We start from the raw sequence: 12,987 nt of genomic DNA on the forward strand, positions 1-12,987 counted from the left end.
CTGCTGTGCTAAGTCGCTTCAGCCGTGTCTGACTCTTTGAAACCCCATGGACTGTAGCCCACCAGGCTCCTCTGCCCATGGGATTCTCTAGGCAAGAATACTGGAGTGGGTTGCCATGCCTTCTTCTAGGGGATCTTCCCAACCCAGGGACTGAACCACGTCTCTTACATCTCCTACATTGGCAGGCAGGTTCTTTATCACTAGTGCCACCTGGGAAGCCCCAGTCCATGCCTGGTATGATGCTAAGTACTTTGTACTCATGTTTCAGGTTGAACCATACTGTTTGCCAATGCTGCTGCTGCTGCTGCTGCTAAGTCACTTCAGTCGTGTACGACTCTGTGCGACCCCATAGACAGCAGCCTACCAGGCTCCCCTGTCCTTGGGATTCTCCAGGCAAGAACACTGGAGTGGGTTGCCATTTCCTTCTCCACTGTTTGCCCATATTCAGGTGCTTTTGACCTGCTAAAATGGTAATTTGATTTAGTTCAACCTAATACACGTTAGCTGCCTGAGTCGATACAAAGAACAAATGGGAGTGGGAGCAGATCGAAGCCAAGAAAAGAAGAGTGGGTCGAAGTCAACTCAGCAATCAGAAGCGTTACCTGGCCATAGTGGGAGTGGATTGCAGCAGTTAGGAGCCAAGGCATGGGTAGTTAGCTGCATGCACCGCAAGTTAGGCTTGAAACTCCCTTCTCACAGTTACAAATCACCCCAAGTTGCCAAATCCAAAGGCCAATGCTCAGGCTCATCTTATTCTACTTGGCAGAGGCGTCTGACGTATTGACCTCCATCATCCTTTCTTGCTGAAATGATCGCTCTCTGGCCTCTAGAGCAACCCTCTCTCCTCGATTTCTTCCTGTCTCACTGCAGCCAGTCCTCTGTGTCTCCTTTGCAGACCACTGTCCAGCCCTGTTTTTCAGTGTTGGGCTCTCTCCTTTTCTCTGCCATCCACATCCACCACTAGGGACCCCATGTAATCCTAGGACATTCAATGGCCTCATGCAGCTGACTCCTCATATCCTGCCTCCAACCCCAACTCCTGCCTCAACTCCAGATTTGTCTAAATGTCGGCCAATGTGACAAGCCCCCTTGGATATCTTATGGATGTCTTATACCCTTAAACTCCACATGCTTGACTCCGCCCCCACCCTGCCCCCCACATTCTAACCCCAGTAGCTGGTACCACCGCTGACATGTGCTCTCTCACAAAAACTAAGGGTCACCTTTGACTTCCCTTTCTCTCCTCTTCCAGTTCCTCAGCAACTCCTATCAGCTGTACTGTCAGAACATGATCAGTCTGGTCATTTCCCACCTCTCCCATGGAGTCTAAGCTCCCTGGACATCACGGCCACCTCACACCTGCTCTCCTCGTCCTCCTCCTGGGTCTGGTCACCACCTGAGGGATCCTTTACCACGTCCAGTGTTGTCCCATCTCACTTAGAATAAAATCCGGTGTCCTGTTGCAGCCCACGTGACCTTGCAGGTCCTCAGCCTCATTTCCCAGTCTCTGCCCCTGGCCTGGTACTCAGCCACACTGGCCTCCTTACCTCTCTTTCTGGGAGCGCCTGCTCACAGCCTCAGCTCAGGGCTGAGCTTCCCGCCCTTACTCTTCCTTCCTACTGCTGAGACTCCTTCCCATACGTCTTCAGGCCTGTTCAGACAGGCCTCCCCTCCCCATTGGCCCCGTTTTGCTTTCTCCACAGCACGTGTCATCGCCTGAGATCGTAGGACTTGTCTGCTCATCCGTGTTTTTGTCTCTCCCTCACTCCAGTGTAAAGGCTCTGAGACCAGGAGCTTCTGTTTCATTCACTGCTCTGAACCCCAGCCCCCGGGGCAGTGCCTGGCAGGGCGGGCACTGATGTACTGGCTGAACGAATGCCCACTGGAACGCTACACCCCACCACATACACACACACACCACCCTCCATGGTTGTGAAACCTCTGATCTCACAGGTGGCTGAGGCCCGAAGCCCTTGGCAGGGCAGCTGGGCAGGGTGGCTAGAGCTTCCCTGTCTTGGAGTTGGGGCCTACAAAGGGCTTTGCCTTCTCACCTCTCACCTGGGCCACTCACAGAGGTGCAGGGCTTCCCAGCAAGAAAGGCTGTTAGTAAGGGAGACCTGGCTCTCTCAGACAGTGGAAACTTCAGTGTTATTCAGGGGCACCACACAGTCCAGGGAAAGGTGCAGACTTTAGAACCAGACACACCTGGGTTCAAGTCCTGCCAGGGTAACTCATGCTGTGACTCCCTGAGCAGGGTGGCTCAAAGGGCCTGGGCTTTGGAATCAGAGACAGTCAGGGACGTGGCATCCCTTCGTACTGAGTGATTGGGGAAGCCTTCTGACCCTCACCGAACCTGGGTTTTCCCAATGAGAAGGCTACCCTGCCCAATTGTTGCATAAACTAAAAATGCACAAGAGTTTTTGGCCATGGCAGGCCTTGAAGCCCAGCCTTTTCTCCTCGTTGGGGTTTTTTTTCTGACAAATCCTTACCCACTGCAGGCTTCAGCTGCTTTCTGCAGTACAAGCTGACATGCCTGCTGCTACATTGGATGGAACAGCGGCATGACCATAATCAAGACAGTGCACAGAGCACCCTTTTTCTTATGGAAACAACCGAAGCAGCAGGATTAAAAGAGCCAGATGTGCTGCAATATAAAGGCTACCTCCCTCTGAGGGAGGCAGCAGTGTGGCTAATACAGAACAGCCAATGAACCAAAGTCATTTTCATGAGGTCTTGAAATATATCGTTCTATTGGCCACAGATGTAGAGTCTAAGTGGTGTCCAGCACAGGCTACCCGAGTGATGGTGAGTGACTGTCGGGGGCGAGGCCAGTCTGACATCAGCAGCAGCTGTGTTCCTCACCCCTAGTGGAGAGGGACCTTGCAGCCCCTTAGGAGGGATGCAAGACATGTCTTATCCAGAGGTGTAGCGGGAAGCTGCAGATGGAGAGAAATGGAAGACCCTGCACAATGACTGGGCTTAAAAGTTCAGTCAAGGTTACTTCTTAGGGCAAGTGGTTCTTCACTCTATTTTAATTCACGACTCATTTTAAGAATATGGTTAAAAACTATGGACTCTATCTTTTAAAAAATGCTCTAATCCACAAACACACAGAAATTTGCCTATAAGATCAAAGGGCTCGTGGACCCATTGGGTGCTACCACCAGGTCTTACTGAGTAAGGGAGTGGGGAGAGCTGAGAGGATCGGGGGACAGAGCAGGACTCAAAGCCTATTCAGCTGAGAGAAGCACAGCGGGAGAGATGCTGAAAGGGGGCCAGGGAGCAGCTCAGAAGTCTGCAGTCCTTAACTACGTGCTTAGAGGTGGCTCTTGATGGAAAGATAAAGCTAAATGTGGCAAGAAAGCAACTCACGTGCAGGACAAGAACATATCTCCATGTGTAGCAACAGGGAAAAGAAAGTGGGTGTGGAAGGGGCTGCCCTTTTTTCTCTTTGAAAAAATATAAACCGAAACCCAGTTAACCTGGAGTCAGCGCTGTTATCTCAGCTGGTTTCCCTCTGATCCCTTTCCTAGCTCTTCTCCTAAGACCCAACTCCCAATCTGTAGTTGGAGGGCAAACCCTGCAAGGGTCCCTCCAGAGGAACCACAGATAAATTATGATGGTCAACATTCATGGAGACAGCAAGGGAGTCTATTAGTCTCCTAAGGGAGTCTACTAAGAAGACCAACTTAGGGGCAACAAAAGAGCCTTGAGTTGCAGAATGAATTCCCCAAATCTTTAAAAATATCCCCAAATGTATTCTGTAAGGAAAAAGGAAATTTTACTTTGAAAACAAAGTTTGGTTTTACAAATAAACCATTTTGCTCTTTCTGGAAAAGGTGTTGACACTTTGCAGATAAGAATGAATTGCTGTCCTGCCTTCAGCTGGACATGTGAATAGGACCCAAAGAGGCCAGGGATTCCAAAAGCATATAACCTCATCAGCAAGAGGGGCTTCCTTCGGAAATCAGCATGGCTCCCAAGTATGGGCTCTTAGAAATAGGCTTCTGAAGCCAAGTTTCCAGGAACACTATTCTACAGCACCTGTCTAGAAAGAAACAGGATCTGACCTGGGTGGGTGACAAGAGGAATCAGGAGCAGCAGCCCCTTAGCCTCAAAACACGTGCTTCAAACCCCCTTCTGAACTGACTGTATACTTTGATCCATTGAATCTTCTCCCTTGAACTCAGAATATCTGTGACAAACACATTCACAGAACTCCAGGGAGACACACACAGCATTTTACAATCTCAGGTTTACTATTGGCAACTGACAATTTAATTTGTGTTGCCATTGTGTATGCGTGTGTGTGTGTGTTTAAAGACTTTGGCTGTTAAGACTCTCCTTCCTTTTCTCCCGCTCATTGTGTATCATGATCTCGGCTTTCATGATCAGGAAATCACATTACAATATCCAGAACAGAGACAACGATTCCACATCTTGTGAAACAGGTTAGGAGTTTAGAAGTCAAGCGATCGTGTTCACAGGCAGAGGGACAACAAAGCTGGTCTTCAAGATGCCTTATTTGGACACTAGCTTCTAACATGTCACTGATAGTTACTAGCCAGGCATTTCAAAGGCACGAAATTGTTTCCCCAAACTACCTTTGTAGGCCATTGCAGGCAAGTAACAAAATACTAAGAATGGGCCCTGGACTGTGAGTGTCCAGATGGGACTCCGGCCCTAGCTCGGCCCTAATAGAGCAGCAAACCTCACGAGGGACGCTCTCCCTTCCCTGGGAGCCCGGTGTCCTGTCACGTCAGGTGGAGGCGGGGGCCTAAACCATCTAGTCTCCTTCCAAAACGCGGAGGAGAGCAGGAGACTCACACACACGCCACCTGCGTGTCTTTAGGACAAATCCCCACAGGACTGGACTCGCCCCCTCCTCACGGGAAGCTCCACTCAGCCGTGGCAGGACGTTCTGCCCTCATGCCTCTCATCCCCTCCCTCTGTTACATTATGATTATTCCTCTCAAATCACAGAGGCAGGCCTGGCCCCTCTACCCAAACCCTCAGCCCCCGACTCACCTCCTGGAAGAAGTGCCCCCACTTGGACCCCACTCTGCTCCCGCCTCACGGGTCTGTCCAGCCAGCACTGACACTTGTTTGTTTCGGCTTGTAAAATACTATGTAGTCATTTTCCTGTGGGTGTGTCTTTTCTCCTTTCTCCTCCTGTCTTGTGTCCAGCTTCCCTGCCTAGCATGGGAGTGCGGTTAGGACCGGGGAGGGGGCCCATAAGGTGAGCAGCCCTCCTCCCAGCTGAGGGCAGGGCTGCAAGGCCACGAGGAACCATCAAGCAGAGCTGCTGTTTCCCTTCCTGCCTCGTCTTGCAAAAGATGGTTTCTCATCCACGATGAGAATGCCTCTGGTGGGGATGGCCGCTTTGGGGGCAGATCTGTTGAGGGATGGTGGGCGCTGATAAGTGGGACTCTGTGTGGGGCTGTGTTGGGTGGACACCACCTACCGTCCACGGTGACTTGGCAGGAGGACTCAGCCTGGCCGGCACTGTTCTTGGCTACACACTTGTATAAGCCTCTGTCCTCGGGCAGTGCCTTCTCGATGGAGACGGAGCACAAGGAGCCTGTGGGGAGGAGGAAGATGTATTGAGTGGACCAGGTCTGAGCCCAACATCTGCCTGGCACTGGGAGTATCACAGCGAGTGCACTTCACACAGGCATCTTCAGGAGCCCAGAAGTCAGAGGTCCTGTGGGAACAACCCACTCTCCTCATCAAAGCCCACAGATAACCCAGATCCAAAATAACTGATCCCTAAATACACCCAACCCCTGCTTCTAGTGAGTTCTCTCATAGAAATATACAACAGCAAGGTAAGAAGAAGAGGGAGAAATAGCCCCTGACCTTGGAGAGCAGTAGCACAATGCAAGGGGCAGATGGACCCAGGCCCTCACACTGGACATCACCAAGAGAGACAAGTTCAGGTCCCCAGACTGTGGCAGGGACAGAGGCAGGTGAGTACGCTCCACCAGCTGACTGTGATGATTTTGGGAATGCATTCTGGAAAAGGACGTTCTGAACAAATAGGTGAGTGGAAGAGGGCAGGAACCCCTGCCCAGCAGGGACACTGGCCTGTGGGCAGATCTGCTGGAAGGAGATAGAGACCAGCCAGAGACTCTGGAGTTGGCTTTTCAGGAATGGTATGTGAGCTGACACTCCTGGCTGACGAGGGGCCCTGGGCTGGGAGAGGGGCACTTCGGGGCTGCTTCCCCCAGGGTAGGGTCTTCTGGTCCCCTCAGAGAGGGATGGCACAGCTCTTTTCTACGGGTCTGCCCTTGCCCCAGCATGCCTCTTCTGGCCTGGTTGAGGGAAAGAAGGGTCAGGTTGGGTGTACACTTGGGAGTCTGGTCCTTGACCACCTTGGCTCTCTCATCCCAGGGCTGGCTCCTTCTCTGAGGGCCCCTCTGGGGAGTTTCCCTGAGGGTGTGGGGAGAGATCGCCTGAGGACTGGACATCCTGGGCCAGGCAGGGGGGCAGCAGTGCCCTCGCTCCTGCCATCAGACACACACACAGGCCAGCCGCACGGCATCCTGCTCGAAGCTGCCCTGTTGTCATGGCAGCTGTCATCACATGAGGAGGAGGACACAGCCAGAGCCGTGTGCATCCTGCCATCTAGAGCCACTGGCTCTGGCCACCTCCCTCTCCACCACACTGCTCGGCACAAATCACTGGTCCTGAGCTGGCAGAGCTCTGTGCGTCCCAGGTGTGAATGTGCAGAGGCACGGCCTTTGATGGAAAAAGTACCTGCGCCCCCATTAGACAGACACACAGACTGGACCAACAAACACAAGGACACTCGGAGACAGGAAGGGTGGCGTCTGTTCTGCACAGAGAATCTCACCAAGGCTGCAGGAGAAAGCGAGATAGAAGCGTTGTGTACTTCCTGGCACCTGGGTGAAGTCTTCAACAGGGAAACCTCAGTTCTACCAAGTCCCTGGGGCAGGATGGCTGATCTGCACCCCCTCCTACACTCTCATTTAGACCCCATCCCTCAGCAGGGCCTCCCTCCACTCTCCTACATGGTACCGCAATGCCTCAGGGTCTCTGTCCCCTGTGGTTAGGCACAGAATTTGCAGAAACTGCCACGGAAAGGATTTAGGCTGGATTTTCAGGAATTCTGTCATGAAAGTGAGAACTATGAGGCACAGAAATCAGGGAATGAGAGAAACTATCTTCTAGAGAGAGAAGTTTCCATTCATCCGAGAGGCAGGGGCATGAGAAGATGACCTCTGGCCTCCAGACTTGAGGCTTAGAAGACACAGACCCCATCCTGCTGTTTTTCCTCAGTCTGAGGCTAAGGCCCACTCCCAGCGAACCTCCTGGTTGAGTCTCTGATTGTCTCTAAACTTCAGTCCCCCAGCTGCCTTCAGCCTTAAACCAAAATGGCACAAAACAGTAGTGAGACCTCAGAAGAGGTGGGACATGTAGACCAGAGCCCTCGCCCTTCACGGCGGGAGCTGGGGTGGGAGGTGGGGGGAGGGGTGGGATATCATAAAGGCAGCTTTTCCTAGCTGCTCACAGCCTAGACCCCTGGCCATGTGTGTGGGTTGGGGGAGGGCCCCGGCAGGCTTGGAGGCTGGGCTAGCCCAGATTGAAGAATCTGGTATTTCCTGTGGGACAGCTTATTCCTGACCTCCAGAAGAAAAACCATTTCCCAGAGTTTTTTTGAGAAGCCTCACTCTGGTGGGGAATTTTGAGAAGAAGGTGAGGGGGATGGGAACCAGGGATCCAATGAATGGCTCAGCTAGAACCCGCCTTGGGAGAGCCCCTCAAGGTCACAGAGTCTGAAGGCCCTCCCCCCATCCTGCCTGGGTTCTGAGTGTGTGGGGAGAGGGGAGGTGGGGTGTGTGAGGGGGAGGGAGTGGCCCCAAGCCCCAGAGGCTCTGCTGAGGCTGTTCTCTGTGTCAGGGCCCCTGGCTCACCAGGACAGTGCTACTCAGCTCCGGGTCACCTCCTCAGGGACAGGGCCATCTTGAAGCACCCCCAGCCGTAGATGGGCCTCTTCTATGGCCTGAGTTCACTTCCCAAGGCCATTACAAAACACGTGCCTCTCTCCCACCCTAGCTGTTGGAGGGCAGTGCCTGTGACTATTGTGAATGTTTTTCCTGAGCCTGGAATACTGTCAGTTAAAAAAAAAAATTTTTTTTTGAGAATGACCAAGGCATAGTTTCTGGAACAGGTGATCTGGTAGGATATATGTAAGAAAGTCATGAACACTTAATCAAACATAACTGACCCTTGAAAGAGATAATATGGTTTCTAAAAGGGAAAGAAATTCTTACCTCAGAATTCTTCAAGTGGATTATGCATCCAATGAAATGGGCTGGAATACTGCCTTGCACATAGTAAGTGTGGCGTAGATCCTTGTTTTGTGGGATGGACTTACACAGGTTTTAAAAAGCCTTTGCAAGATCCCACACTGATGGCAATAAAACATGAATCACCCATTGACAACACAACAAAAATGAATCCTCATTAATAGATGAGGAGAAATGTTTGCCGGGGGAAGAAACCTGGTCTGGGGACAGAAAATAAGGCATAAAGATGAAAGAAATTCTCAGCAGCAGCGCAGAGCTCCCTGTCTGTCCTCGGGCCTCCCAGTCCTGGGCCAAGGCCTGAGCAGCTCTGCTCCAGAAGGGCCTGGTGAGGCCACCCTGCAGGCCCAAGGGCAGGCCCAGCTGCTGTAAGTGAGCACCGTCTGCCCTGTAGCTCTGGGGGATGCAGGAAAAGCAAGGACACCTCCACAGGTCCCTCCAAGAATGCAGTCTATTCAATTGACTGTCAGCACACCTCTTCTGCTCTCTTGGCACTAGATGGAGTGAACATAATCATGTTCTGTGGGGCCCGTGGGCTACGAGCCCTATTCAAGCTACAGCGTTCAGAGAAGCTCCCTGAAACCTATGAACAGTATCCACTAGCAGCGGGTCACAGACATGCACACTGCTGGCGGGAGAACACAGGGGTCTGTCATGGCCAAAGGCCTGGGGACCACAGTCTGGGAGTGAGGCTTGGAGGAAGGGAACCTTGATCTTAGCCGAGGTAACAGCACACGGTTCAGTGCAGAGGAGCAAGAAGGGTGCTGAGTCAGGGAGGTGGGGTGGAGAGGATACTCAGAGGGGTGTGAAGGATGGAGAAACCCACTTAGCAACCCCTTTCTCCCTACAAACACCCCAAAATGCCAGCTTCCTTATTTCCACTGACGCCATCACTGCAACCCAGTCACCCCCACACAGACACTCAGTGGTCCTGAAACCCTCCTCTTCCTTACCAAACCCCTGCCCCCTCAACCCTGTTTCAACCTAGGCACCAGGTTCTGTTAACTCTGCCCTTGCTTATTAAACCAGTCATTTCCTGTCTGTGGCCATGGCTACCTTGCCAGTCCAGGCCTCACCATACCTCTCCCCAGCCTCTTCAGGATGCCCTTTCCTCGTCTTTGGGCACAGAATCAATCAAAGCCCCTAAACCCCAGCTTTGTGTCTACCACTCCTATTCCCAACTCTTAAAGGGCTCCTACTGTCTTTAGAATTGAGTTCTTCAGCATGATAGAGGATGGAATGGACCTCACCCCCATCTCCAGCCTGGAGGATGCTGGCAGCTGGGAGCCAGCCTCCTCCATCTGGGAAGCCCACACCCCCCCTCTCCTGTTGGGAGCCCTGCCCGCCTCCACGCTTCAGATCAAGGTCCAGCCCTTTCACCACCAGCCTCTCCCTGTGGCCCAGCACTCAGCTCCCTCCCTCTCCTCCTGCTCATCACCGGCACTTGGCTGGAAGAGGTTTATCACTGTGCAATTGTGTCCTCTCTTCCAGGTCTATTGAGAGCAGATTCACTCACACCTCTCAGAGGCCCTACTCCTTGCAGTGGGGTTTGTGGAAGTGGTCACTGACAAGGCTTTTCCCCAGGCTTTCTCCTGGGTCTGTGTTTGATCTGGGCACCTGAAGATTTGGAGAGTGAAGCGCTAGTGAAGGGACGGTGGACAGAGTGCAGTCGCTGTTCTGAGACCAAGCCTCCTCCCTACCTTGGCAAGGCAATAGGCCCGTGTCAAGGTCCGCTTCCTCCACTGCAGTGAAAACACCAAAACTCACCAGCCCAGAGCCCACCACCAGTCTTCCAGCCTCTTGACAGCTGTTGACAGTGTGGAGGAATGAAGAGCCATTAGCCTTTTCCCTTCACAGGCAATGCTCTCGGGGAAGTTGATCAGGGAACTGCCAGCATGCTGACACGCTAACAAGAATTATAATAACTAAGAGGTGATGGAGCAGAGTGGTCTAGGCATTGGAACTCGACTGCCTACATTCCAAGACCAGCTTTGTTATTAATTAGCTGTGCAACCTCTGGTAAAGCCCTTAACTTCTCTGTTACGTGGGCAGTATACTGGTTACGAGGATTAAATGAGTGAAAAGAATAACATGCCTAGGTCAGTGTCTGGCACGTGGTGTTCAATTAATCCAAGCTATTCTTATTTTTCAAAGAGGAATTACAAATATTTAGAATATTTTTAAAGGTTGGACTTGGGGCTATCTCTATAATCCTGTCCCTCTACCAAACTTCTTGTGCTGGCCTTTTAAAATCATTTCTTCTTCTTCAGCTTTGGACCTAAACTGTCCGTCTGAGGTGGTTTCTGTGGGAGGCAATACTGTAGTAGCCAGGCTCTCGGTGCCCAGCAGATATGACCCACCCCGCACCCTGGGTATGAGCAGCCTGTGTCTAAGGGCTTGGGGGTGTGTCTGAGACCAGGGCTGAGGTCTGCTTTCACTGCTTCGTCCAGTGAATTGTTTACAAGCAACTCTTGGTGGCTCTGCAGTTTCCACGCAGGTCCCAGAACAGTTGTACGGCTGTGGATATTGTCCTCAGCTGTCCTAACCTTGGCTTCCCTAAGGGTGCTGCAGCCATGCCCCTCACCGTGAGCAGACCTGTGGGACCACACCTGTCCCCAGGAGGGCAGCAGCTCACTTTCCGTCCTGCTCTGAGAGGTCACCACAGGATAAGATGGGAAATACTCCTGGTCAAGGTTTGGAGTCAGTCTTATGCCTACACTTTCGAACCAGGACAGGCTGACAGAGGTGGCAGGGAAGGCTTGGCATCCACTGCTCTGGACATCTCAGATAATCCCCCATCATCATCATCTCATGGTGATCCCCCATGCCCTCCTATGTGTGGACGGCCAGAATGAGCAGAGACAGGGGGATGGATGAGATGACTTCTGGAGGCCCCTACCAAACTGAGGATTTTCACGTGGAAAAGCTATCATGTCAACACATTAGCAGAAAATAAACCCTTTTTCTCTCTCTGGGCCAGTTTTCTCTTTACTCCTTCAGCAGTTAGATTCAAAATGCTCAGCCAGCCCAGATTTGCTGTCTGAGTTGCAGAGTGAAGAGAGAAACTCTATCGTGAGCTGAGAGGGATAATGCTATCTTCAAGTACTTCATTAGGGTTTTTAAGAGGAAGGAAGGAAGCCAGATGAAGGGTGAGGGAGGGGGTGGAGAGGGGTGCTGTCAGAGGGTAGGAGGAGGGCAGTGCAGCCAGGGGAGTGCTTCTGTCTCAGCTGATCAGGATTTGACAGGACTTGTCCTGCAGGGCCTCTGCGGTGGCTGCCCTCTACTCACCAAGGGTAAAGTGCCACTTCCCAGGGAGCCATGTACCCTGCCCCGTCCAGGGCCACCAGCCTCAGCCTTGAGCTCAGGCCAGACTCTATTCCAGCGCCGGCCACGAGAGTGGGGTGTGGGAAGCCTGCTATCCTTGGAGCTCTCGTTCAGGACTGGAATTTATGAAAACATTTCAAACCAAATGGAGGGGTCAGGGAAGAGACCCTTTCACCCCCATCTCTTCTCTAGGTATAAACTGGCCCATCTGAGAATTCCAAATGCTGAAAGGCCCCAGATGGCAGGATTTATGCACCACCCCCCTTCTCTCCACAACCCAAGAATGTGAAATACCAGCAAACAAGCCTCATCCAAATTAGGAAGTGAGTGGCTCTGTCCGCCTGGCTGCTTCCCCTTCAGGTCCCTTTAAATCCACAGTGTTATCAAGACTCAAGTTGTTGTTGACCTCAAATCACATCCCATCACTACAAACCCTGCCCTGAACCGAAAATGCTGCTTCAAAGGCAGCTCTCAGCCCCAAGCCCCCGGCCAGCCCCAGCTTGGTGCCCCCATGTCCAAGCCTGTGATTGGAGCCCTCTCTGGGCCAGAGATGGGGTATCAGCCCAGACCCAGGGCTCCTTTGAGGAGCCACGCCTAGGGGTGCCAGGAGGGGGCTCTGCCAGACAGATGCTGAGGTCTGGGAATGTGCCCTGGGACCAGACTCCAGCCTCTGGCTGCCAGCCATGGAGTGTGTGCCCCAGGCCCAGGGTGGGCACTGAGCCTGTGGGTGAGGGGCGCAGAAAGCAGCCATTCCCACCCGGCTCTGGGCTATGAGCATCGTCAACAAGCAGGGCTCTGGGAGCTGACGGTGGCTAGGACAGGGTTTCCCTTCCTCCCGGCCCCAGCCATTTTACCTTCTTGGGAGAGGATGATGAACTTGGTGGTCTTGAGCGTCTTTCCATTCAGTGTCCAAGTGATGGTGGCTGGGGGGTCAGAGGACACTCGGCACTGGAGCAGCAGCTTCTGACCCTCTGCCACATGGAGATCTTGTAGTTTCTCCTCGAAGGTCGGGGCTGTCCCTCGGCTCTCTGGTCTCTTTTCACTATCTGTGGCCCCTGCATGGCCCTTCTTGCAGTTCACATCATTCTTAATCTCCTTCTTAAGTTCTTCTTTCCCAGTGGGTTTTGGGATTTCAGCCGGCTTGGCATTGCCCAAGGGTTTGGGGGCCTCAGCTGGCTTGGCATTATCCAAGGGTTTAGAGGTCTCAGCTGGCTTGGCATTGCCCACAAGTTTGGGGGTTTCAGCTGGCTTGACGTTACTCAAGGGTTTGGGGGTCTCAGCTGGCTTGGCATTGCCCACAGCTTTGAGGGTTTCGGCTGGCTTGGTATTGCTC

General features: G+C 52.6%; 1 protein-coding gene across 1 annotated transcript in view; it reads right to left on the reverse strand.

The window, feature by feature from the left end:
- The window catches only part of MYLK (myosin light chain kinase), a 201,150-nt gene that overhangs the window by 76,384 nt on the left and 111,779 nt on the right, over positions 1-12,987 (reverse strand). Inside the window, exons 18-19 of the mRNA XM_010834271.1 lie at positions 12,509-12,866; positions 5,465-5,581 (exon numbers count right to left, since the gene is read on the reverse strand). Coding sequence (XP_010832573.1) covers positions 5,465-5,581; positions 12,509-12,866 — 475 coding nt within the window. The remainder of the gene's footprint in view (positions 1-5,464; positions 5,582-12,508; positions 12,867-12,987) is intronic.

Source organism: Bison bison, unplaced genomic scaffold (assembly GCF_000754665.1).
Source record: "Bison bison bison isolate TAMUID 2011002044 unplaced genomic scaffold, Bison_UMD1.0 scf7180017864032, whole genome shotgun sequence".
Taxonomy (NCBI): Eukaryota; Metazoa; Chordata; class Mammalia; order Artiodactyla; family Bovidae; genus Bison; species Bison bison.